Source organism: Electrophorus electricus, chromosome 4, assembly GCF_041902795.1.
Source record: "Electrophorus electricus isolate QZ-2024a chromosome 4, ASM4190279v1, whole genome shotgun sequence".
Taxonomy (NCBI): Eukaryota; Metazoa; Chordata; class Actinopteri; order Gymnotiformes; family Gymnotidae; genus Electrophorus; species Electrophorus electricus.
The window spans coordinates 16,248,014-16,272,728 of record NC_137500.1 but is presented as its reverse complement, the minus strand read 5'-3'; the positions used below and the strand labels follow the sequence as shown (position 1 = coordinate 16,272,728).

Here is a 24,715-nt window from a genome sequence, read left to right as displayed (position 1 = left end):
TAGATAGCACTTTTTAAAAAAACATTATGAAGTCCCATTCAGAGCAAATAAAGGGATTAAAATACATCAAAGATAAGAAAAATAAGGACAATTAAGACAAATCATAGCAAATCAAATTTGATATTTCTCACATCTGGGTTTAGGGATAACCAGCAAATTGCTATTTGATGAGCTGGGAGATCTATCCTTGTAATTACTTTGCTGAGGTAGTTTAGGACCATAACGACCATTAAAATAATAATCTAAGATTTAAACCAACTCTACAAGATATAGGTAGCCAATGGATGAATATCAGAGCATGTGTAAAGTGTAGAGCATCTCATTGTACATGTGTAGATTCTGCCACAGCATTCTGAACACACCATACATCCGTAATAGAGCTCTTGAGTTAGCCAGATAAGAAAGCATTGCAGTAATCCAGTCTGCTGACATAAAAGCATGTATAGATTTTTCAATGTCAGCATCTTAGAGACTGTAGTGGGCCTTAGAGATATTATGAAGGTAATAGTATGCAATTTTTTAGGCATTACTAATGTGCTTCTTGAAACAGAGGTCACTGTCAAAAACTACTTAGATTTTTACAGAACATTCTTCCCTGGCAAATAGTATAAATAAACAAGGATTTTATCAAGTTGCAGGACATAATGAGACATCCACTGTTTAATGGCATTTATGCCGTTAAACAGTGAGATTATATAACTGTAAGGATCAAGTACTATTGACAGATATATCTATAGTGAGTTTAAAGCTATAATATTCTGAAACCACACTGAACCATATGGAAATATTTTATTAAGCTTTATTGAGATTTACATTTTAATCTAAATCATAATTAAGATAATTTAAATTAATGGCTGTTCGATTATTTAACAAAAAGAGTGGAATATGATATGAGAACATTTAGAGTGTTTTGTTTTTAGCTGTTTTCAATAGCTGACAAACTGTGTAGCCGGTATTTCTTTTTTTTATTGCTGTAATGTGAGTATCTGATCCTTTGGGAGCTATCACTTGCTATGGTTGCTCTTATGGCTGCTCGATTATTTAACAAAAAGAGTGGAATATGATATGACAACATTTAGAGTGTTTTGTTTTTAGCTGTTCAATAGCTGACAAACTGTGTAGCTGGTATTTCCTTTTTTTGTATCATAGAATGTGGTGTGACAGTAGCGATAACACAGAGGAAATGAGAGGCAAGTTTGAGCTAAAGAGCTCTTCATTTTTCATGATCTTAAACAAATCCACAACAAAACAAATATCCTTAATTTGAGCATCTGGGGAAGCAATGCACGGGATGAGTATTCCATCTGGCTTAGACCGCCTTCTCCAGAGACCTGCAGGTTTAAATAACAAAGATAAGTATGAACAGGTGTAATTGATTAAAACTCTGGTGATTGGGCACGAGGTAGGGGTGTAGGACGGTCCTCTCTGGCGGATGACCGGCCAACCGTGACAGAACCCCCACCTGAAGACCCCACCAGCCTCCTAGAGTGCTGCCGACCCAGCCGCTGCAGAGCCAGTCTCCACAGGTTTCCCCTGTGGAAAGAGGTGGTGAGGTCAGGGTCTTACACCTGGAAGGCCGGTATCCAGCTGTGTTTCTCTGGACCGTACCCCTCCCAGTCCACAAGGTATTGCAATTGCTTGCCTCCTCCGCAAGGGGACTCTCCACCACCGGCTTCAGGGTTGACACATGAAACGCCCAGGATGTCCAACAGCTTCCTGGAAGACTGACCTTGTATGTGATGTTGTTGACTTTCCCTGTGATGGCATAAGGACATTTGTACTTCGCGGCTAGCATTCCAGTAGGGCCTGCTCAGCCGTCCTTTGTGGCTACCCACACCTTTTGCCCAATCACATACTGAGGAGTCTCCCCACGTCTTCTATCAGCTTTTCACATGTAAGCAGCGACCGCCTTGCGCAGCTGCTGGTGTGTCTTTTCCCATACTCGCTGTCTGCGTTGCCACCACTGTTCCACCTCAGGCTGATCCAAGGTAGGGGATCCAAGAGTAGGGTGGAGGTTGATATCCTAGCACACACTCAAATGGGGTTAGTCCAGTTCCTGTATGACGCAGAGAATTCTGTGCATATTCTGCCCAGGAGAGGTAAGCACTCCACGTTTCTGGGTGTTGTTGGCTATACGGTCGGATGAACTTACCCGAATTCTGGTTAGCTCTTTCCACCTGACCGTTGGCCTGGGGTGGTAGCCAGATATCAGGCTAACTGTGATTTTCAGCTTCCCCAGTAGTTCCTTCCACACCTGCAACGTAAACTGTGATCCCTTGTCGGAAACGATGTCCTCAGGTAGGCCAAACTGTCTAAAGACATTATGAAAGAGTAAATCCGTCATTGCCAAAGCCGTGGATAGATCTACCAAGGGAACAAATCGGACGATCTTCGAAAATCTATCTACTTTTGTGAGGATCATTGTATTACCCTCAGATGCAGGTAAATCTGTAATAAAGTCCATCACAAGATGAGACCACGGACACAGCGGGGTAGGCAAGGGGAGCAGCATACTTGCGGGAGGAGTATACGGCATTTTGCTACGTGCGCAATCTGCACATGAACCTACGAACCTCACCACGTCCCTGTTCAGGGCTGGCCACCAGTAGCATACACCTAGCAACTGGACGGTACGTGTAGACCCCAGATGGCCAGTTCCCATTGAGGTATGTGCCCACGTGATGAGGGAGTCAAGTTTGGGTGGCACGTACAGGTGATTGGGTAGACATTGTGGATGAGGGTTAGCCGCTTCTATTTGTTTGTCGATCTCCCAGCTTAGCGATGCCAGGAAACAAGAGGAAGGAAGGACAGGCTCTAAACAGAACAGAAAATGCTGGCTGAGGCCGGAGACGTAGAGGGACGGATATAACCCTGTTCCAGGGCCTCTTTTACATACTGTCCCATCACTCGCTCCTCCTGGGAGAGAGGATAGACTCGACTTCTGGGAGGTACTACCCCTTCCTTAAGAGGAATGGCACAATCCCAGTCACAATGGGGGGAGCTTGGGGCTCAGTTGGGGGAGCTGTGTGGCCTTGGTGGTACTGAACACTTGTGCCAGGTCCTCGTACTCTTGGGGAATGGTGACCTGCTTATCAGCTTCCGGGCTTTCTATGGAAGTCGCCTGGAGATACACCCTCCAATGTGAAAAACATTGTCCTTCGCAAAGACATTGTCCTTAGCAAGGTTATGGTGACACAGCCATTTTAAACCCAGCATGATAGAGTGAGCAGGGAATGATATGAGGTAGAATGCCGTTTGATCAATATGCTCCCCAATGGTCTCGAGGCTCACCTGAGGAGTGATGTGAGTAATGTATCTTGACCCTACAAGTCCTCTGTCAAGTACCTGAACATATATTAAATATTAGGGTTAGGGTTTTATTAAGCTTTATTGAAATTTACATTTTAATCTAAATCATAATTAAGATAATTTAAATTAATGGCTGCTTATTTAACAAAAAGAGTGGAATATGATATGACAACATTTAGAGTGTTTTGTTTTTAGCTGTTCAATAGCTGACAAACTGCGTAGCCGGTATTTCCTTTTTTTTTTGTATGATAGAATGTGGTGTGACAGTAGCGATAACACAGAGGAAACTAGAGGCAAATTTGAGCTAAAAAGCTCTTTATTTTTCATGATCTTAAACAAATTCACAACAAAACAAGTATCCTAAATTTGAGGATCTGGGGAAGCGATACACAGGATGAGTATTCCGTCTGGCTTATACCGCTAATGTGCAGCGCCTTCTCCAGAGACCTGTAGGTTTAAACAAAGATAAGTATGAACAGTTGTACTTGATTAAAACTCTGGTGATTGGGAACGAGGTAGGGGTGTAGGATGGTCCCTGTCTAAAGTGGGTGTGTCCTCTCCGGCAGATGAACGGCCAACTGTGACATGTGGCATACTGATTAGGTTTATTAGCTGAAAAATAATTCAGCCAAGATGTGAAAGGAGAGAATTAATCAATATATCCATGGTGGGGGGATTTGACTTTGTGACTGATAGTTAAGTCTGAGAAGAAAGATTTCCAGGCAAACCTTATTTCATTACTGAGCATTTTAAAATTATTTTTATAGATGGTGAAAGATTTATGTGTCTCCATTGCCTTTTAGCTCTTCTGCAGTCTATTTTTAGCTTAAAAATGGTGGTTATAAACCTCCAGGGAGTTTTGTCTCAGTCTGAGATAGGATGACAGTATTAATATGTTAATGTGTGGAATAAAAGTTTTTGTGTTTTTACGTATCAAATAACACCTGCTGCAATACATAAGTACTTCTATTCTCATCTGTTTCTGTTCAAATAATTCAGATATGTCACCCCAGTGAGCATCCGTGACATCAGGTGCATATTATTCATTTAGAGTCAAATCATCTGTTCTAGTGAAACACTGAAGGGATGCATAACCATACTAATGCAATAAAAGCATCCTCAGCAATCCAAGGAGACTGTTGGCTCTGAACTTAGTGCACCACCAATATCTGTTTGTGATTAAATCAGTTCCTACTTCCTGATATATCATTCATAAACCTCTGCAGGCTGTGGGAGTTCCACTTGTCTACAGGACAAATAATACACACCCAGAACTAGGTCGTGTCTGCCGGCGAGATGCTTCAGCGGTCGAAGAGCCGTAATGGAGGCACTCTTTATTCCTGTTCCAAAACACCAAAACATTCCACTGGACTGGCCCCAGCGAGTACCCAAAGGTCTGCAGCAGGTCTGAAATGGCAGCTGAGCAGTGCTCTCTGGTCTGAAATCCCATCCAGATGTTTGCAGTACGGATTATAGACAGGCCCTTATTAAACCTCCCTGTGGCCCCCCCCCCCTAGCATGGTACCCCCAGCTCTCTCCACAGAGCTCTTTATTCAGGAATATAAAACTGTCACGGCTGGCAGTCGCATTCATTTATTAACCGTCCACCACCTCCCCCCAGTCTTGTGCAGAGGACAAGCTCAATATCTCTGTCAGCTCCCTATATGCCCACAGGCCTCCTTGTATAATCTCCATTAATGTGGTTTTGGGTTACGTTCCTGGGCCTCTAATCGTTTCTCAGCAGTTCTTCCTCCCCCCTCCTGCCGGACAGAGCGGAGGGCGCTTGGATGGTGCCCCATATCACTCAGACCCCCCGAGGTCTTCATTAGCGCTCCATTTCCTAAAAGCCAGTGAGTGTGCATGAAAGCCCAGGCCCAGAATACACAATGCTCAGAGCAAGAATACGTCGGCCTGATTAGATATGATACACACGGAGTCTTTGAAATGATACTTGAAGGAGTCCTAGCTACAGATAAAAAAACCCCCACATAAATTATAGCACTATTAAAGAAACAGCAACTAGTTTGCATAATCATTATAGTGTCATTTCTCTGGAGTGATTACAATGAAAAGGCTAAATAGCTTCTGTGGTTTCATGGACCCGCATTAAGTGTTGTAATTACAACAAGCCTGGTTAAAACCTGAGCAAGCACTTACTGGAATCTAAGAAAAAGCAGTACAGGATACTGGGAAAAAATTGAGAGGATCAAGAATAAAGCAAGCAGAGATTAATAAAGCAATGAAAAACAGAGAGAATCTGGCACCATAAACAGTTGCATTCCTGATAACAGGCTTCTAATAGCTCTTACTTCTAATAGCTCTTACAGCTCTTTTGCAGTTATACACACACACATACATCATTCCCCAACACCAGCGATCATACATCACTTCACATGTAGGCCTACATCCCTCAGTGCTACCATGACATACCACCCCAAGCAAACACACACACACACACACACACACACACACACAGAGAGAGAGAAAGAGAGAGAGAGAGAGAGAGATAGATAGAGAGAGAGAGAGAGAGAGAGAGAGAGAGAGAGAGAGAGAGAGAGAGAGAGAGAGAGAGAGAGAGAGAGAGAGAGAGCAGAAACAGTTGGTGATGAATGGGCTGTGTGTAAATGGGGTGATGTTAATTAAATGTGTGTGAGGGATTAGAGCATGATTTATGCAGAAAGCGGCACTCCGAGAACAGTCTAAATGGGAATTCTGAAGTGCACTGGGCCCCATCACCATCAGTGCTCTATAGTGCTGACCAAGGTAGAAAATAGTTCCACAATAGAATATTTCACCCTGTAAATAGGAGATACGGTATCTGTTCTTTGTGGTAGGGAACCCTGAACCATCTAATGTGGAGGGAGAGAAAGAGAAAGAGAGAGAGAGAGAGAGAGAGAGAGAGAGAGAGAGAGAGAGAGAGAGAGAGGGCTCAGGAAACAAGTTGAAGTGATTGATCATCCTGTGTGGTCCGTGTAAGATGAAAGCTCAGATAACATAGAACTGAAGAGTCATTTATGTTTACATACAACCTGTGTTAACATATAATCCATGAATAGCTCACAGTTATGACTACTGTGTCTTTTGTTTACTTTCCTTCCCTCTTCTAAAGACATTAGGACCAATATTAACAACATCTGATGACATCTGCTGATGTATCATTTGTTTTAGCCATTATTTACACACTAAGCTAAAACAGCCCTGTCAGCAAAAAGACAAAAAGGTGATAATGATATTGGCCACACTTTGCCATAAAACCCCAGTGCTGATTAATAGTGTACTGACTCGACAGTAGGTCACACAGTATTGTTAGCAGGATAGTCAGTCAGATGCTAAACGAATATGCTCTACCTAATTAGATTGCTCTTTACCAATTTAAATCATTATGCAAGCCATCTGCCATTACAATAGCATAGAATGCAGCAAGGCACAATGAGATGTAATTTCTGTGAGCTGCCTTATGAAATATGATATTAGTTATGTAGTTGTTAGGTAGTGTATCAGGAAAGGCATGAACCCCCCCCCCCCCCCCCCATTCACACATGAGCACACTCCACACTTCAACACTATATTACAAGTTATTGAACCTGTGTCAGGTGGTCTCCTCTCCTGAGCCCCTCTCTATTACTCAGATATCTGTCAGATGGCCCCTCCCTCTATTGTGATGAATGGTTCTGGTGCCATGGTGACCAGTGTAACAGATGAGGTGGTTGCACATCCACATCCCCTGCCCCTTCCACACAAAAACAAAAACAACAAAAAAATAAAAAATAAAAATCCCTCCTTCTGAGTTTGGAACTAAACATGTGCCCCTGTCACTGGTGCTATAGAAGGTGCTGTAATATATGAATGTAATAACAAGGACCGCAGAACCTTCTTTTTCAGCCTCCTCCAACTCTTCTTGATTCATGGCTACATCAGTGCTGCCGGGAGTGGAGTCAAGCAAAGCTAGCCTCACTACTAGTGCTTCACGTGTCAACACATCACAGTGCATCAGCGGAGTGCGCTTCACACTGGCTGACGGCCACCTCCGCAGTGTGGTTAAGAACAGAGAACAAAAAGGCGTTTTTAATTGATGCGACTTTTGATAATGATAGTGTAAAAGGAGTCCTTCTGTTCTAGATATGCAAGACAGACCGCAATAAATAGAGGAAGAAACTACAAAGTATCATTCTGGAGGCCAGGGAGCAATGATAGAAAAGAGGAATAATAACCTGCCCTTCAGCCACGGGATGGTCTGATGGAACATGTATTTGATTGCAACAGATCAACAAAGAGATAAAGGAAAAGTGTAATGAAAAAGATAAAGTGTGCAGCGGGGAGAGGTATCGAGCTCAAGACAGCTCCTACGAGTGGACCATGCTGTGTGTCGTTCAAATAATCAGCTACTATGTACTCGTGCAGCATATTGTGCTGGATATATTTTACTGGGCTCGTGATCGTGATTCGGGTCCGCGTTCCCATCGGAATACATACGTAAACATAAACACCTTTTTGTGTATTTGAGCAGTTTTACAGAGTTGCCGCTAGAGTTGGCGCTTTGCTCATAGAAACCAATTCCCCTTTATACTGGACGTTCAAGAGATCCTTCTAATCGTTTTCGCATCCGCCCACCGAAGCGATAAAATATGTCACTGCATGTAGCGTCAACAAACGCCCCGGTGTCGCCATAAAGGTCAAGGGATTACGAAGGGCAAAAGTCCGAGACGTCCATCTGACAATCAGGATATGAGCTGTGTCCGTGCGCTGCGCTCGCGCACTTCCAGACAGCTGGTCCTAAAGCAAGTCCAGCGCAAAAGCGGTGACAGATGGACGCGAGCATACGCAAAGCTTTTCCGCAGCGATAAAACCAAGAGGCAGTCATCCATTTTATGCGTCACTCGCACCCTTTTTAGGCATTTAATAAAAAGATTATTTCACTTCGGTAGAGCATTTAAACTGGATTATTGTAAAATGAAAGGACATGTATGAGTTTTCGAATATGTTTTATTTGAATATGTTACGTGACCTACACTTGACATTTAAAAAACATCCAGTCTAATCCATGTTAATATTATAGAGCTGCGACTGTTCTTACATGTGATTTTAAAAACGTTGTAACAATACATTTCTATTTCTGGTTAACAGCTGAAGCATGTACACACACAAGTTTTGTTTCCGTCTCTGTTTGCTCCGTCACACACTCATTTTCCGTCTCCTCTGACAGGGGATGTGAGGTAGTGTTTCAGTTATAGCCACTTATGCATTTTTTGATATGGCCTCTCCTAGAAGAACATCTGATGTCAGCCTTGGTACATTTATTATCTCATTAGGGAAAGGTTTTGCTCTAGGGCTACTTTTGTGTGTGTGTGGGGGGGGGGGGGGGGAGTTGGTGTAAAGAAACACTTTTGTTTACTTTTTATGTAATTCACTGTCGAACACCCAACTGCTATTTTAAATTGGAAACACACACCTATTCTTCTGCCCAGCCCATGAAATAACACTGTAGTCAGGAACACCCACAAAAGAGTAAACATTAGTTTTTTAGATAGCTCTGTAATATAGAGCTATAAAAGGTAGTTATAATACAGAGTAAACATTAGGAAGAGATCATTAATGTCTATATTATAGGTAGCTTTTTTAAGGTGTAGAGGTGTTTTTCTTTGTTAACAGACACTACTCGCACTTTGGTCAACGCAAGCCAAGAGTAAAGTGCACATTAAATAGCTTGGAAAATGGCAACATCTAGTGGTAACCTTGTATACTGGCCTTGATGATTGCAGCAGCACATCCAGTGATGTTGCTGATGATTTTCCTGGTTTACATATATATTGTATAGATTTACATATATACTTTTTTTTCTGGCGTCCTAATAACTTTAATATTTATTTACTTTAATTATTATAAACAGTTATTTAATGTACTGGACTGAATGGTGAATTTGGGTATGTAATATAAACATAATATGAATTTGGCATGGTTATACTGCATAAATGCAGTGTGTGTGTGTGTGTGTGTGTGTGTGTGTGTGTGTGTGTGTGTGTGTGTGCGTGCACCATTGTTTTAGGTATCTAATACTAACATAATTAAATTTGGTATTCATAGTATCTTAGTATCTAATTCATAGTATCATAGTATCTAATTCTTAGTAGCAGATGACCCTAAAGAATGAATCAGAACTTTAATACAGGCATGTTTACCCTCCTTTCCCCTTCTGTCTGATTTTCCTCTCCCAATCTAACTGAGCTGCAAAAAGTTGTCCATATAAGATGCACACCTATGTGACCATATACGTAAACCTACAACAAACAAAAATACAGGGGAAAAAATGCACTATAATACAACTATAGCCAAAAAAGACCAGTTCTAAAGTCACAGGGGACCATGTTGACCTCTGTTCTTCACACATATGGGCATGTATCTAAGAAACACACATTATGGGTGTGTATCTAAGAAACCTCTAATCCATAACATTTAGTCCTATTCCACTATGTCATTGTTCCTCTCCTCCTGACTCTGTGGTTTTTACTTACACAAACACACATGCATAAAGGCCAAACGATGCAGTTGAAGCAGGAGACACTGACAGGGTATTTATATAGCCAGACTGCAGGGTGGAGCGCTCGGCCCCACCCTGCACTTCAGAAATTCTTGTAGCTGCACTTCAAGATATGAGTGGGCTCAGATAATTAAAACATGGATATACAGCTACAGCGTATGCTAATTTACTGGACATGGCCTAGACTAATCTACGCCCTACACATTAATCTACGCCTACAAAATATGTGACATTGTTCACTGAGAACGACTATGCCTCAAGCGGTTAATAATATTTAACTTTGTTTCATCTGCTCTTAGGAGGTTACACGAGTAGACCTAATCTACTGAATAAATTTTATGTTGACTATATACCTGAATCTGGTGGGGGAGAGGGGGCGTCTCGCAATGAAGTGCAGTGCCACTGTAACGTGATAGGTGCGGACTACGTGATGACGCGCAATGGGCCAGCCCCCTCCCCCGTACTGTAGTTCGGGCTTCTTCCGTGTTCTTCTGCTTTCGACCGGCCGACACAAAAGAAGCAGCGAGAATGTCACATCAAACCGGTATCCAAGGTAATTCTTTCACGAGCTCTCATGATGAATTTCACCGCCACGGACAAAGCTGTGTTGTCATGCACATTGCTGTTGTAGGATACTGGTTGCTATGCACAGACTGCGCGACAGTAACCTAGGATAGCTAATCTAGTTAGTTACTGTTGCCGTAATTTTTTCCAAACTTGTTAAATGATAACCAAGACCGGACAGGCGTAGGGAAGAATCTGTTAAGCATTGTGCCAATATGGGCATGGAAATGAACCTAGATTGGAATTGCCATCAGTCAACCAGTCAGCTATGGTGCATCAAGAGCTCGTTTCTCCGGTAAAGCCTTTATGAAACCATAAGGTTTCAAAGGTCTTTTGATAACGACATAATGAACAAGTTATTCGTTCTGATACTATATCTGGCACGCTTTGGGGGATTCAAGTTATAACTGCACATGCTTCGTGAAAGCTGTCCCCAGATGTTAACTTTTCAGAAACTGTTTCTGTTCTATTTAATTATGCGCAGTGTCCATTGCATCAGAAAGCGTGTTAATTTGTGTGGTGTTCTGAGTCGCCTGTTCATGGAGCACATAACTTGAATGTGAACCTTGTTGTCCAAAGACCCAACAACGAGTCCTCAGAATTCATGGTCATATTCGTGGTCCGAATTTTTCTCACTTCTTCAGCAGCGGTCAGTTTTCTTTCTGACAGTATTAAACTGTTTTATTGTTAACGCTTTAAATCTGCAGCCACGGCAGAAGTGAAAGACATCTTCGCGAAGGCACGGAACGGAGAGTATCGCTTGATTAAAATAGTGATTGAAAATGGTAAGATCCTCCTAGTGTACCTTCGGGTTTGGTGATTATTATTAGCGTCCATATAAGGTAACAAAGCCTTGCTTTTAAGCGTGTCATTCTGTGTGGTTCTTCAGAGCGGCTTGTTCTGGGAGACTTCAAACCTGCGGTCAAGAAATGGGACCAGGAATGGGACAGCTACGTCTTGCCTCTCTTGGAGGATGGTATGCCCTCGTACCTTCTCTTCAGGCTAGACACCACCAATAATCAGGGCTACGAGTGGATCTTCTTGGCCTGGTCCCCAGACCACTCCCCTGTGAGTAATAGCTACAAATCAGGGTTTATTTGGAAACCAGGTTTTCAGTCTCTGCTTATGAATGGAATAAGCAATGAGATAGTTGCAATGAGATAGCAATGAGAAAGGTATGCTAAGCATTGCATCCCTTAACTTTACAAGAGCTAAACGGACCAATCTTACTATATACTGTCAGAATCAGAGATACAATAAGAATCTACCACTGTTTTACAGTTTATCAAATGGTACTGTTACCTTAACTTTAGGCACAAGGGCAAAGGTGTATTTTTTGTGCTTTCCTCTGATAAGGATATAGTCACCTGATTCAAAACCTGTGCTGGCAAAAGTGGTATGTCCCACCACTACAGAGTTTGAAAGAGCCGCATGGACTCTAGGTACAATAGATTGGAAAGGAAGTAATTCAACAGTCACTATCAGTTTATCATAGTAATACAATGTTATGTTATTACATTGCACATTAAAAATATAAATTAATATATAGCAGGAAATAATAAGATTGCAACAATCAGCAGTAGTCTGATTTTAAATGAATAAAGTGTGGTCTTTTTATTTCCTGGAGTTTCAAAAGCCTCGAGCACATGTGGGTCATTAAGAGCATGTAATTACAAGGGCGTAGAGCGGCTCATGCTGCAGCCTCCAAGGTTTTTTCCTAAGGGCTGCTTTTCCTATGGGCCTTGGAAGAGTTGTGCTTAAAAAGGCATTAAAGGCCACACACAGTGTTGTACTCTTGCCATGCCTCTGTTAAAACTAGAAATGTAGAATTACTTTGGTCAGAACTGTTCGGCTCTAAGGTTTTCAATTTTTAGATGCTTATTCATTTTTATATGCAAAGCACCTTGTGGAAATTGATTGTATCTCACCCATGACTAGCAAGCAGTAAATTCTCTACAAGGTGACGATACTGGGAGAAAAATACAACAGGGCTACTATAGCATAGTGGTGCTTTGCATTGATGACACTGTCCTTGTTTTTTTTTTCCTCCCACATCTCATTTTGTTCCCCAAAACATAACACAAATGCAGAAAACAGGCCGTTGTGGATGGATGTCTGTGGAGAATTTGCAAGTCTAATTCACTTTGACGATGATCAATAAACCGCTTGTACTTTGCCACCAGCAGGAAGATGCTGACATAGCAGCAGTCCCAAACACGCTGGGCTCTGCTGCCTGAAGGTTCCTGCATATGCTTTTGCTATGCTTGTGATGCTAAAAAAAACATCTCCATTCACCTTTCTTTTGTTAATTCCTGGATGCTCTGTTTTTTTTTTTAAAATCCACAAATAAATGTCACTTTTCAGGTTCGTCAGAAGATGCTATATGCTGCCACTCGGGCTACACTGAAGAAAGAATTTGGCGGTGGGCACATAAAAGAGGAGATCTTTGGCACTGCAAAGGTTTGGCTGATCTCAGTCAATATTCTTGGTTTGGTTAATTTTTTGAATATGGGAGATAAGCTCCAGAAGGGAACCTACTAACAGAGCTCTCTGTGCCCAGGATGATGTATCTCTAAACGGGTATAAAAGGTACCTGGTCTCCCTGGCTGCCCCACTCCCACTGACTGCAGCTGAAGAGGAGCTAAGGCACATCAATGAGGTACCACTGCAACCAGAACTACAAAATAGGACCTAGATAACCTAGAGTACCAATTTTATGTACTTTTTATGAGTTCAGGACACATGGGCATTATGTCATTCCAAAGGTGCCTGCTGTGCATCATGTGACCACGCTTGGCGAGTGCGCCGCATTGATTTTTCACTGAGTGGTTGCTGAGTGTATTATTCCTTGGCCCAGATTGATATTTTACTCGTCATTGCCACAGAACCCATCTATCCTCACATTTTCATGTTTTTGGCATTAACACCTGTTTCTGAGGTAGCTGTGGGGTTTGATGTGATGTTTTTTGACCACCTGCTTTCTCTTGGCTCCTTAGAAGGCTTATGCGACATTACAGAGGTAGTCACCGATCACAAAACGTGCAATTATATCAAAGTCCAAATAGTTACAAGCTTCGAAATATCTAAATTTATTGTAGTCTTGCATGGGCTGTGGTAGACGCATCTATTTCCCCGAGTTTGCTCAATAGCGTCCCCTGTTTGCACATTTCCACTTGATTTGAATATATTTGTGTTGACTGAATGTGGAACTGTTCTAGGTCTAACTGTATGTTATGGATTGTTAGGTCTAGCGTCTGCACCATGCTTGTGGATATCCCAATTTCACACATACTGACTGTAAAAACATGGCTCAGATTTGAGCCCCAAATAGCCTAATGAATGCTCTCTCAGTTGAGTAGACTCCTGTGACTAAATGCAGAACATTCTGTTTACTTACCCTATAGCCATAAAAGGGTAACTGGCTCATGTAAGATGTCTATTGGTTTCTGAAATGCAACTAGCAGCAAAGCAGTAACCCTTTAAGCAGATCAGCAGCTGCAGGAAGAAGATAATACTGCTCTAAGCTACATTTGAAGGGCAGAGAGCAAAGAGGCTTTGAGATATTTAGTGCAGTTCGTCCTCAATATCCTGGAACCAATCCCCCACAGATACTGAGGGCCAAAATCAGTATCTAAATCCAAAGATGCTTCTGGTCCCTTATGTAAAATGGCATATTTGCATATAGCCTATGCACATCCTCCCATATTTTTAAAATCATCTCTAGATGATTTAATGTTTTTATCTGGGTCACGGCACTGACCAAAGAATGTTCATCTAGTAACCTGCAGTGTCATGGCTAAGTGTTCTACCAAGCTATATCTATATCTCGTATCTGGGATCCTGGACATTGGGTTTCCCATGGACAGACCCAATGTACTGGCTGTGGGCCTTTGAGACCTGAAACCAATTTCAGATCCTGGTGATACGAATTATCGTCAGTATATAAAAGTTAAATTAATCATCAGTGCATCAATGTCATCTGTATTTAGGTTGCAGGATTTTTCTTTGTGTAAGCTCTATTAGTCTCAACTGGGGTTGAGCCATTTGATACCGAAATAATTGTGTCTGTTTGTGTGTCTGTGTCTGTGTGTGCGCACACATGCTTGCTTGCCTGTCTGGCTGGCTGCCTTTGCAGGCGCAGACAGAGATCCATGTGGACACGAAGCAACAGACTCTGCAAGGTGTAGCCTTCCCCATGCAGAGAGAAGCCATTGAGGCCCTGGAGCACTTCAGAGCGAAAAGGATCAACTATGTTCAACTTGTACGTAATGCCTGCTTTCTGGCCAATTGCACTGTTTATTACATATCTACCTGTATGATTTTATCCTTGGAAATAATTGCATTCTCACAAGGACCCCTGAACATCTGGGACTAGAGTTATTACAGCTACATGTTGTGTTTGTTTTCTTGCCTTTAGTTGTGGTTTCTGTCACCCAAGTAACCTTAGGCAGAATTTATCTCTAGCAGCACCTGTTTGTGACAGAAATGGTGATGGCAGTCACTAGAAGTATGACAGAAATAGTGATGGAACTGATTAATTACAGGCAGGGTTGCCCATTTGACTGCCAAGTGTGCTTGTGTGTGCAACAGGAAATAGATTTCCCCAAGGAATCCATCAAGTTGTCCAGCACAACCCCCACAGAAGTGAGGGACCTGCCCAAAAGGATTCCTAAAGATGCGGCCCGTTATCACTTCTTTCTCTACAAACACACACACGAGGGAGATTTTCTGGAGTCCACGGGTAAGACATGCATATTTTACTGATCCTCTAATTTATATATATATATATATATATATATATATATATATATATATATATATATATATATGAGAGAGAGAGAGAAAAGAGAGAAAGTAAATTCACTGCAGATTCATACAGGCGATGGGCCAGTTTCATAAAACTATATCTGCGCTACACCATACAAAATGTGCAACGTGGTATTTCATGCCTATTCATGAAGTTACCATGGTGATAATTAGCACTCTGGTGTTAACATACCACTGTGCTAAATTCACCTGTGCCTATGGTAAAAACCAATCATAACTGACATGTAAATGAGGCCATAGATATTAAATGGCGATGGCACAATACCAATGTTTCTATACAGATCCAATACTGATAAATGGCATTTGAATGTGGCCCAGTATTTATATAAATCAAATATTTTGTAATCAAAATATGTGGAGCACTGTGATTCAGTTGTGTGGATATTGTTGGGGAATTTCTTTGTGTGAGATGAATTATACATGCTATATATTGCATGGATATGACAGATAAATAAAAATAAAATGATAATAAGCCCTAGCACACACATACACACACACACACACACACACACACACACACACACACACACACACACACACACACACACACACACACACACACTCTTGTTCTCTCTCTCTCTCTCTCTTTCTAGTCCCCTAGTTTATGTGAATTTGTTTCTCATTACTGAATACAACTGTACTATGTGTCTCTCTTCACTCAACCTCTATTTAAAGCCAATGCAAATGTAATATGATAATGATTACAGTATGGCTATTCTTCCTAGCTGAATTATTATTATTATTAGTTACACTTATATAGCACCTTTCTCAATACCTAAGGAGGCTTCACAATCAACACTCTGCACAATGCTTTTACATCCAATCATCCACCAGTTAGCTGTTAGATTATTCTCCAGCTCCTTATTCAAATTTTCCTTAAAACTCAGCAGGCTAATGACAAACTCAGCAGCTCCTCTGCGTTTCATGAGGTTTTAATATACTATAGCTATATGTAATTAACTTCCTGAATTTATAGGAGGATAGTGCTTTACTTGTTCGTTGATTCTTTCTCCTCTCCTCACGGCTGTTTCTGTCAGGTTTCTACTGCTCTTTTTGTTTGATCCTGAACTTCCTTTACTTCACTGAAAACATTGTTTTATTATTATTTTATTATTCATATAAAGAATTGATAATACAGATAATAAACTAATCACTGTTAGCCAAGCCTGTATTTCCCAGACACACTAGACTGACTGTGACATTTAATGGGTTAAGGAGGAAGCGGGGACGAGGCAGTGTTAAACAGAACATACGTTTTAATCATAGGCACAACTCAACACACACACACACACACACACACACACACACACACACACACACACACACACACACACACACACACTACATGGGTCAAACACCGACAACCTTGATGATACGACACGAGACGTATATACACTCATGACAATTACAGGCAACAAGGATCAGGTGCACAACACAAGAGGGCGTGGCAATACGGACACACAGACATGCACGCACATGCACACATTTGAGGGGGGAGTGGCCGTACCGTGACACTGACCATAGCATATTCACCCAAAATGACAGAAATGCAGTTTGTGACTCATCACCTATCACAATGTATGCTGCTAGCTGTTCAAAGACCTATATTTTACTTCAAAATTGCATTTTTTGTAAGCTTTGTGCATCCTATGTCAGTATCAATAAAGTGCCAGTGCAAAACTGCATTTCCCAGCCACACTAGTTTAACTATAGGACGTACATGCAAAATGACAGAAATAGCTTAGTACCAGTTGTCCAAAGATCCTTCTCGAGCAAGTCATCTTTCTCTACATGTACTCCTAACTGAACCTAACTGATGTCTTACCATTTCAAATAGGCTGGTCATGTATTGTGTATGTTGTGTATGCAGTGTTTATCTACTCGATGCCTGGTTACAAATGCAGCATTCGGGAGAGGATGTTGTACTCCAGCTGCAAATCCCCCCTCATAAACACAGTGGAAAAGAACCTGCATGTTGAAATTGCCAAGAAGGTAAAGACATTACAAATGAAAGAACCTACTAGGATGTTGTTATTGTTGTTGTTATTATTATTACTATTATTATTAGTAGTAGTACTAGTAGTAGTAGTAGTAGTAGTAGTACAATATTAGGAATACTACTACTACTAAATTTTTTTAATGGGATTTTGTTTTCTTTGTCTTCTTTAATGATGTTCTATGTTTCATTAGGAAATGTTCCATGTTGTCTAATTCCTTTGCTACAGCTGGAAATTGACAATGGAGATGAACTCACCAGTGAGTACCTGTATGAAGAGTTACACCCCAAGCAGCACGCACACAAACAAATCTTCTCTAAACCCAAGGGTCCAACCGGTAAAAGGGGAGGACGCAGGATCATGCGTGCACCCAGGGATGCAGATGATGACGATTAGTGTAACAATGGTGTGATCTTCCTAGCGTGATCTTCCTTGTTGTTAAGATCTCCCTTGAAACCCTGTAGCCCATGTCTCAATAAACATATCTATGCACGAAGGAAAACACTAACATAGGATGCAGGCCTGCAGAGCAATCAGCTGCATATGAGGACATCATCTGTAATGACAATACGCACAGAATTAACATTATTGCACTGTTTACTTGGCATACTAAAACCACATACTAAAACCTGCCTTTGGAGAAAAAGCTTAGCGAATGGAGTGTAGGACTGAATGGAGTATGAGTTTTAAGACACTAGCTTAGTGCAATTATTCAAGCCTTGGGATAACTGAAAGGTCAGTTCTTTTCTCTCATTTGTTTGGGTCTTATTGAGTATCTCCCTCACTGATCAGCATGTTTAGTGTTCAGGTTGAAATCTGATGACCAGATGATTCTTGTGAGTTATCAGTAAGCGAGATAATCAATAATGGCCAGGCAGCCAATGCAGCCTTTCTGTGAGATCAGGTTGTTTTAATGAAGGATTTGTTGAGTGTAACGAATGATGAGGAGAAAACATTTTAAAAATCTGCTTTTGTGATATGTACTGTAGAGTGCTATGATAAGGAAATTTTCTAAAGAAACCATTTTTGTTATAAGAAATCTGAATAAGTGATGCCGTCTGCATCAAAATTATTTTTTAACATTCTTTAGTGATAGAAATGCTATTTTTCTAAGGCTGGTACATCTGGATCATTTTGTTTAAAATTTTGAATCAAGAGTCCTCTGTCTCAAATAATATTTCACATGTTGCGCAATGGATGGCCTATCTACCACAGCATTCATTTCCACATAATTTATGCAATGGATCAAGCTCATCATAGCATTTATGAAGTTACCATTGAACTCTCTCAGAAGGGAAGGTACTACAAATTCTTGAGTTCAGAGAAAAGATCTAGAGAACAGGCAGATCACTATTTACATTTTTCCTGTACCAGTGTGATATGAAGGCTCAAGTGAAATCAATGTAGTTTAATGTAAACTCTTCATTTTTTTAAAAAAAACAAAACAACATGTATAATAGAGGGAAATTAAAATATTGAAATCATATGTTTCTGTCATCTGTTTTATTTGTTTGAAGCATAAGGCAATAAATACATAAACCATAAATTGAAATTCACTAAATGAATACTCAACGTAAAAAATGAATGAATGAATAAATATGGGACATAAAACAGCATATGAATAAATATCTGCAGATTTTTAAAAATAAGTCAATAACATGTAAAATTATAAATGCATAAAAATGACTTATATCAAAGTACTGAAACAGATACATTTGTATTTTATTTATTTACAGATTTATTTATTTATGGCTTTCTTCCCCAGTCTATGTAAATGAAGTGTGCATATGCTTTTTCTACGATTACCCAATAGTGTGTTGGGTTTAGTATACTTCATTAGCATAGTGGATTTAGTGGATTTACTGTACCTTTAAGAAAGACCAGTCTTCCACAAGTGGGGCGGAACTTTCATCGTGGGTAAGTTAGCTAGCTAATAAACATTGAATTTTTCCGTTGTTTTTCTTTTGCAAAGTAGTATGCTCTGTTTATTATCAGATGAATTTGAACCACAATATATTTTAGTACTATGATGTTTTGTCAGATGTCTAGTTAAACTTTGCAGCTAGGTTAGTTAGCATACTTTAGCAGTAATCCACTTGCTAGCTAGCTTTCCTAGCTAATTACTGTTTTCTCCGTTCAGAAATGCATGTAGGCCGTGTTTCCTCTTTTTAGATTCACATTGTAGCTATAATGGAACAGGAGTCGCCGAGCCTTGAGTGCTTCATAACTGACCATGAAGGTTTCCATGGCACCATTAAAAACTCAACCAAAGACTTTGTGGTCATTGAGATAGACATCCATGGCCGTGCTGTGAATAGACCACTTATTCCCGATGACCCCACAGATTTGACATGCACTGAAGTCAGAGGGTCTTCGCTCAACAAAAACTTGAATGCAAACCTCCGGCCTGAAAATACAGCCTCAGATGAAGTCGCTGTTGGAATGACCGGTTTGAATGACGATGATGTTTTGAGCCAGGATTGTTTTGACCTGAGGGTAATACTGGGCTCTTCTGCAAACGAAGCCTTAGAACAGTTTACCAATAGAATGCTGGTATGTAGTGGGGAGCAAAAGAACATGGAAATGTCCCTTGGCTCCTTCCCTGACAAACACCAGCGTGCCAATGTGCACAGGGCAGTGAGGCACAACTTCCCATTCCTCATGACAGTCACCAACCAGGAAGAGATCTGGGTCAGAGAGGATCCAGGCTTCAAGGAGCTCTCTGAGCTTGTCTCTGAGGGGGAAGCAGAGGACTTCTTCAGGTTCATAGATGCTAAAGCTCCGGGCTTGGCGTTCACCTTCCTGACGGATAACAGCAAGGAGCACCGCACGCGCATCCACCATTTCGTGAGCAGGAGGTTCGGGAAGCTGGTGGAGACAAAGAGCTTCACAGACCAGGACGGGACCGCCATTACAGTCAGGCTGAGAGAAAGAGGAAGATGGCCAAAGAAGAGGACAGCGGCAGATTGTGAAAAGCAGGTGGACACCTACACAGGTGAGAGTGTATGAGAGGGCGGATGTGTGGAAGTCCTGTCACAATTTTATTTCCCATAATAGTCAAGCAGGGTTAGGTTCTGGAGGTGAACTAGATTATGCTTTATCAAAACAAGAACTTCAAATGGTGAAACAAGACCTTTTTCTGAAATACTAAAATTGACCAATTTAGCACCAGATTCTAGGATTCCTATTTACACATTGGTTAGTTATGAGCCATTGGTTACTTAAAAGCCTTAAAAATCCAAAACAAGTCTTAGATGCTCTGAGAAATCGGCAGAAATTGACTGCTAAGGACACTCTGCCATGTCATGTTTTTCTTTCATCTTCAGCACTTAGCACTGTCTTCTCCTCCTTGCTAAGCTTTCACGCTAAGGAAGGAAAACCTAGAGACTCTGGAAGCCATCAGCTACATGGCGGCAGCGCTAGGAGTCATTCCCTCTGATTTCTCCTATGCTGGCACCAAAGACAAAAAGGGCATCACTTATCAGTCCATGACTGTAAAGAAGATCTCCCCACAGCGGTAATGGACAAAACAAACCCATATCTGTGAAAAATGAATATTCATGTTAAAGTATATATTTTCACACTGTGCCAGTAATAATAAATAATATCTTTTTTTATTACAAAAATAATAAAATTATAGTTTATCTCTCCCATTACTAAGGTCTGGCCCTTACTGTGTTCATTTTGAGCCCTGTTGGTTTTACTGTATGCCACTTTCAACTCTTCTGTTTGTATTCAGAATAGAGGGCCTTCCAATGTTTGCTAGAGCCATGTGTATATATACTAATTGCCTCAAGTCTATAGAAATTAATTAGTGAAATGAACTGTGTTAAACCTTTGCAATTTTTCTTTTTTAACTTTGTAACTCTGCATTTATATACCTTTTTGTTAGGCTTGTGGAATTGACCCCTGAGTTTGAAAGGAGAGGAATGCAACTGTCTCGCATTATTCCAGCATCTGAGCCTCTTCGGCTCGGACGGCTACAGGGCAACCATTTTGACTTGGTCATCCGTGACGTGAGGCCTCATGGGAAGTGTAGTTCCACCGACTTAGAAACGCTTGTGAAGGAGGCTGTGGAGAATGTGAAGGTGAATCTAATTCTTCAGTGAGGACTTGATTTTGACCTCACACTAAATGTATGACTTGGCATAATTTACCTGGAAATGCTGTTTTGTTTTTTTGGGGGTTTTTTTGTGGAAATAAATACATCTTGCAGGCCCATGGTTTTGTGAATTACTATGGTCCTCAGAGGTTTGGAAATGGCCAGAGCATTCAAACTGACCAAGTGGGACTCGCACTTCTGAAAGAAGACATGGTAGGAAAACCATTTTTGTTTAGTTAAATGAACATTTTTGGGGTTTTTCCTGTTTTCATAGTGTAACCAAAGCACCTTTGTTGGTTCTCTTTGTTGTTCGTAGCTTGGGTCGGGGGGGTTCCTTAAAACACTATTGACCACTGTAGTCTCAGTGAGGAGTAGGGGCAGCAGAGCTCTCCAGGGCTGGCCAACAGGACTGTTCCAAAGCTCTATTTCCGAGGACATAAATATTAAGGTTAACTGCTGTCAGTGCAGAGTTAGCCAGGACTGAGAGGACTTAAGACTTGCTCTTCCTGAACTGAACATTGGCATATGAAATCTCCCCCTGACTTTGAATAGTAGATTTGGACAAATCTGATAAATATGTATAATTCCCAGTGCAGCTTGTATTGAATCTGGTGTATGTGTGTTAATCAGAACGCTGCTGTCAGGTTGTTCCTGAGTCCAGACGAAGGTGATGACCTCCACAATAAAGCCAAGCGGCATTTTCTTCACACAGGCAAGTACACCTGAATCACCTCCTAACACACTGTGAGCCTTATCTGATTGTCCTTCTGTAGTGGCATTTCACAATGCTTTTAGCATTAATTTTAAGAATCAATAATGTATTGCTCGAAAGGCTTTAATTTACTAAACCTTACAAAGCAATGTGTAAATCCAAGAAAAGACTGATTGTTTTAGTCAGGGAGAAGATTGCTAGAGCAGGTATATCCAATTTGGTCAAGATGTTAAGTTTATGGGGACGGAAGAATAACGAGTCTAAAGAGACTCAACTGCTAAACTGATATGAATGAGACATGGTCACATGACACATTTAAAGATGAATCTTGAGAGTGCAGTCTAAACTCAGTGGTGGTGTTACATACTAGGGACAAGACCTAAGGCATTGTTAAACGGGTTAAGTAGATGCACAAAACTGTCAGCACCATCAGTGTGTTATGAAATCACTTCTTTACACCTGGTTCATTGTGCTACTAATAACCAACTAGTAAAGTGAGCGTGCGATAAATTGCCCCCCCCAGGGAACGCCAAGGAGAGCCTGGCACTGATGCCCGCATGCAGGGCACGTGAGCGGCTCATGCTCCGCGCACTACACCGCTATGGCAAAGGGCGCCAGGGCTGCGAGCAGGCCTGGCTCAGCCTGCCCCACGCCACCAGGCTCTTCTACCTGCATGCCTACTGCAGCCGCCTGTGGAACCAGGCCGCCAGCTACAGACTGCGTGCCCTCGGGCCCCGGCCCGTCCAGGGCGACCTGGTCCAAGCCGAGCGCCTGCGCCACGACCCCACTCCGGGAGCGACCCACACACCACAGGTGAGGCCGGATGCGCTCCACCAGGGCGCCCACAGTGTTGTTGCACCGTATTTCGTGCAATGAGTTTGCACTTGTCAGATTGGGCGTGTCTGTAATGTGGCAGTTTTTCTGGATGTGTAGGTTAGGCATGCAGTTCAACTGGGCGGCATGTTTATAGCATCGTTTTTGTTCTCTAGGTCCATGTTGTCACTTCTGCAGAAGAGAGAGACAATGTGTTCTCACTGGATCAGGTGCAGTGATTACTCACCACTACTCCATCATACCTCTTCAATGTTGAGCAGGGAACGTATTTTAACAAATACTTTCTGGTTCCTTATGGTTATAGTAATATGTAATGCATCTATATCTATGTACATCATTGTAAAACAGGCCTGAAACCGCTCATCACTCATGCATTTGTGATTTTTCTTTCCTCAATGATTCACAGGTGATTCTCCCAATGCCAGGCAACACTGTGAAGTACCCAGAGAACATTGTTGGTGAGTGGTATCGGGACAGACTGGCACAGGATGGCCTGGGATCCAGCCGCTTCAGAATCCCCTCCCTCAAACTCAATGCCCCCGGGAGCTACCGCCCTTTGCTGGCTATCCCCCATAACATCACCTACAAGGTGCATGAGGAACCGCAGGTGACAGAGCATTTGAGCCCTCAGCGTATATCCCTCCTCACGCTGTCATTTGACTTGGACGCATCCTGCTACGCCACAGTGTTTGTCAGAGAAATCATGAAGTGTGAGCCCTAGGAGCATATAGACACTACTATTACATTTTTAAAGACTTTCAGGAATTGCCCAGATCTGGGTTGAGTTAAAAAAAAAAATAATAATTAATTAAAAAAATATATATTTCATTTCATCAGATGACCACTAGATGGGGTTGATATAAAACATTAGATGCTGTTTTTTGTTTTTTTTTTTGTTTTTTTTTTAATAGAATGAGATTCATAATCTGTTAATATAAACATATCTTGTTCTTCGATTAAACAAATTTCAGTAGGTTTATTTGACTTATTTTACAGTAAGTAACTATTGTCAACGGATTAGCTTTGCTTTTCTTACTGAATAAAACTTTAGAATGGAGTCTTCACAGTAGTGTTATTTACTCATTTATAAAGTGCGAAGGCAAAGGGGTACAAGAAAGCTAGTTTCCTTCAATGCTGTTTATTAAATTGGTTTTGATAGAGCAAGAGACAGGCATTTTGCTATCAGTAGTACACCATGTAAATAGCGCCATTATTTTTTCAAGCTGTTTAAGTGGGTAAAAATATGTCTTGGCTAACGAACTAAACCTACGGAGGGCACGAAACGCAAGCATGTTTAAGCAAATGCCCCTTTTCATTCTCTCACATTTAACATTGCTGCGCTAAATGTAGATGTATGTACACAAGTTTATGTATGTGACAAATAAACCAGTCATACACAGTATAACTCGCAGTGAAATGGTTGAGTGCTCTGAGGAAAAAGAAAAATGGGTGCATAGAGAAAAATAAATAAAAAAAATAATAAAATATATATATATATATATATATAAACAATATGTATATTGTGTTTATATACACAATATACAATGTTTACATGATATGTATATATGTATGTACACACTGTACAAAATGTACAGTCCTATCTTGTAATTGACATATTTACAGTTATATGTTATATGGTGGTAATTGAACATATTTACAGTTATGTTACTTGGTGGTGGTGGTCCCCACAGTTTATGTTTCCCTGATTCAGGGCCCAAATGGCCTGTGGTAAGAAGCTCCTCTTCAGTCTCTGTCTTGGTCTTCAGGGAGCGAAAGCGCTTCCCTGACCTCAACAGATAGAAGAGCCTATTGTTGGGATGGGTGGGGTCCTTCAC

The 24,715-nt window shown here is 41.2% G+C and overlaps 2 protein-coding genes across 5 annotated transcripts; both read left to right on the top strand.

Annotated features, from left to right (window-relative positions):
* The first annotated feature begins 10,300 nt into the window (after positions 1-10,300).
* On the top strand, positions 10,301-18,718 carry twf1b (twinfilin actin-binding protein 1b). 2 transcript variants are annotated; one of them, XM_035523613.2, is made up of 9 exons: positions 10,301-10,397; positions 11,116-11,193; positions 11,298-11,476; positions 12,773-12,868; positions 12,969-13,067; positions 14,544-14,669; positions 14,999-15,149; positions 17,106-17,227; positions 17,461-18,718. In XM_035523613.2, the coding sequence occupies exons 1-9, from the start codon at positions 10,373-10,375 to the stop codon at positions 17,626-17,628; spliced, it is 1,044 nt and encodes a 347-aa protein (XP_035379506.1). In that variant the 5' UTR covers positions 10,301-10,372; the 3' UTR covers positions 17,629-18,718. The 2 variants fall into 2 exon arrangements, with proteins under 2 accessions (XP_035379506.1, XP_081568781.1); XM_081712655.1 differs by lacking the exon at positions 10,301-10,397 and adding an exon at positions 10,432-10,703.
* Positions 18,719-19,101: 383 nt separating this feature from the next.
* Positions 19,102-24,285, top strand: pus7l (pseudouridine synthase 7 like). Of its 3 annotated transcripts, none has more exons than XM_027011120.3 (9): positions 19,102-19,149; positions 19,405-20,227; positions 20,590-20,749; positions 21,125-21,320; positions 21,482-21,547; positions 21,965-22,046; positions 22,570-22,859; positions 23,036-23,089; positions 23,287-24,285. In XM_027011120.3, the coding sequence occupies exons 2-9, from the start codon at positions 19,423-19,425 to the stop codon at positions 23,599-23,601; spliced, it is 1,968 nt and encodes a 655-aa protein (XP_026866921.2). In that variant the 5' UTR covers positions 19,102-19,149; positions 19,405-19,422; the 3' UTR covers positions 23,602-24,285. The 3 variants fall into 3 exon arrangements, with proteins under 3 accessions (XP_026866921.2, XP_035379505.1, XP_081568779.1); XM_035523612.2 differs by having other exon boundaries at positions 21,449-21,547; XM_081712653.1 differs by lacking the exon at positions 21,482-21,547.
* The last annotated feature ends 430 nt before the right edge of the window (positions 24,286-24,715 follow it).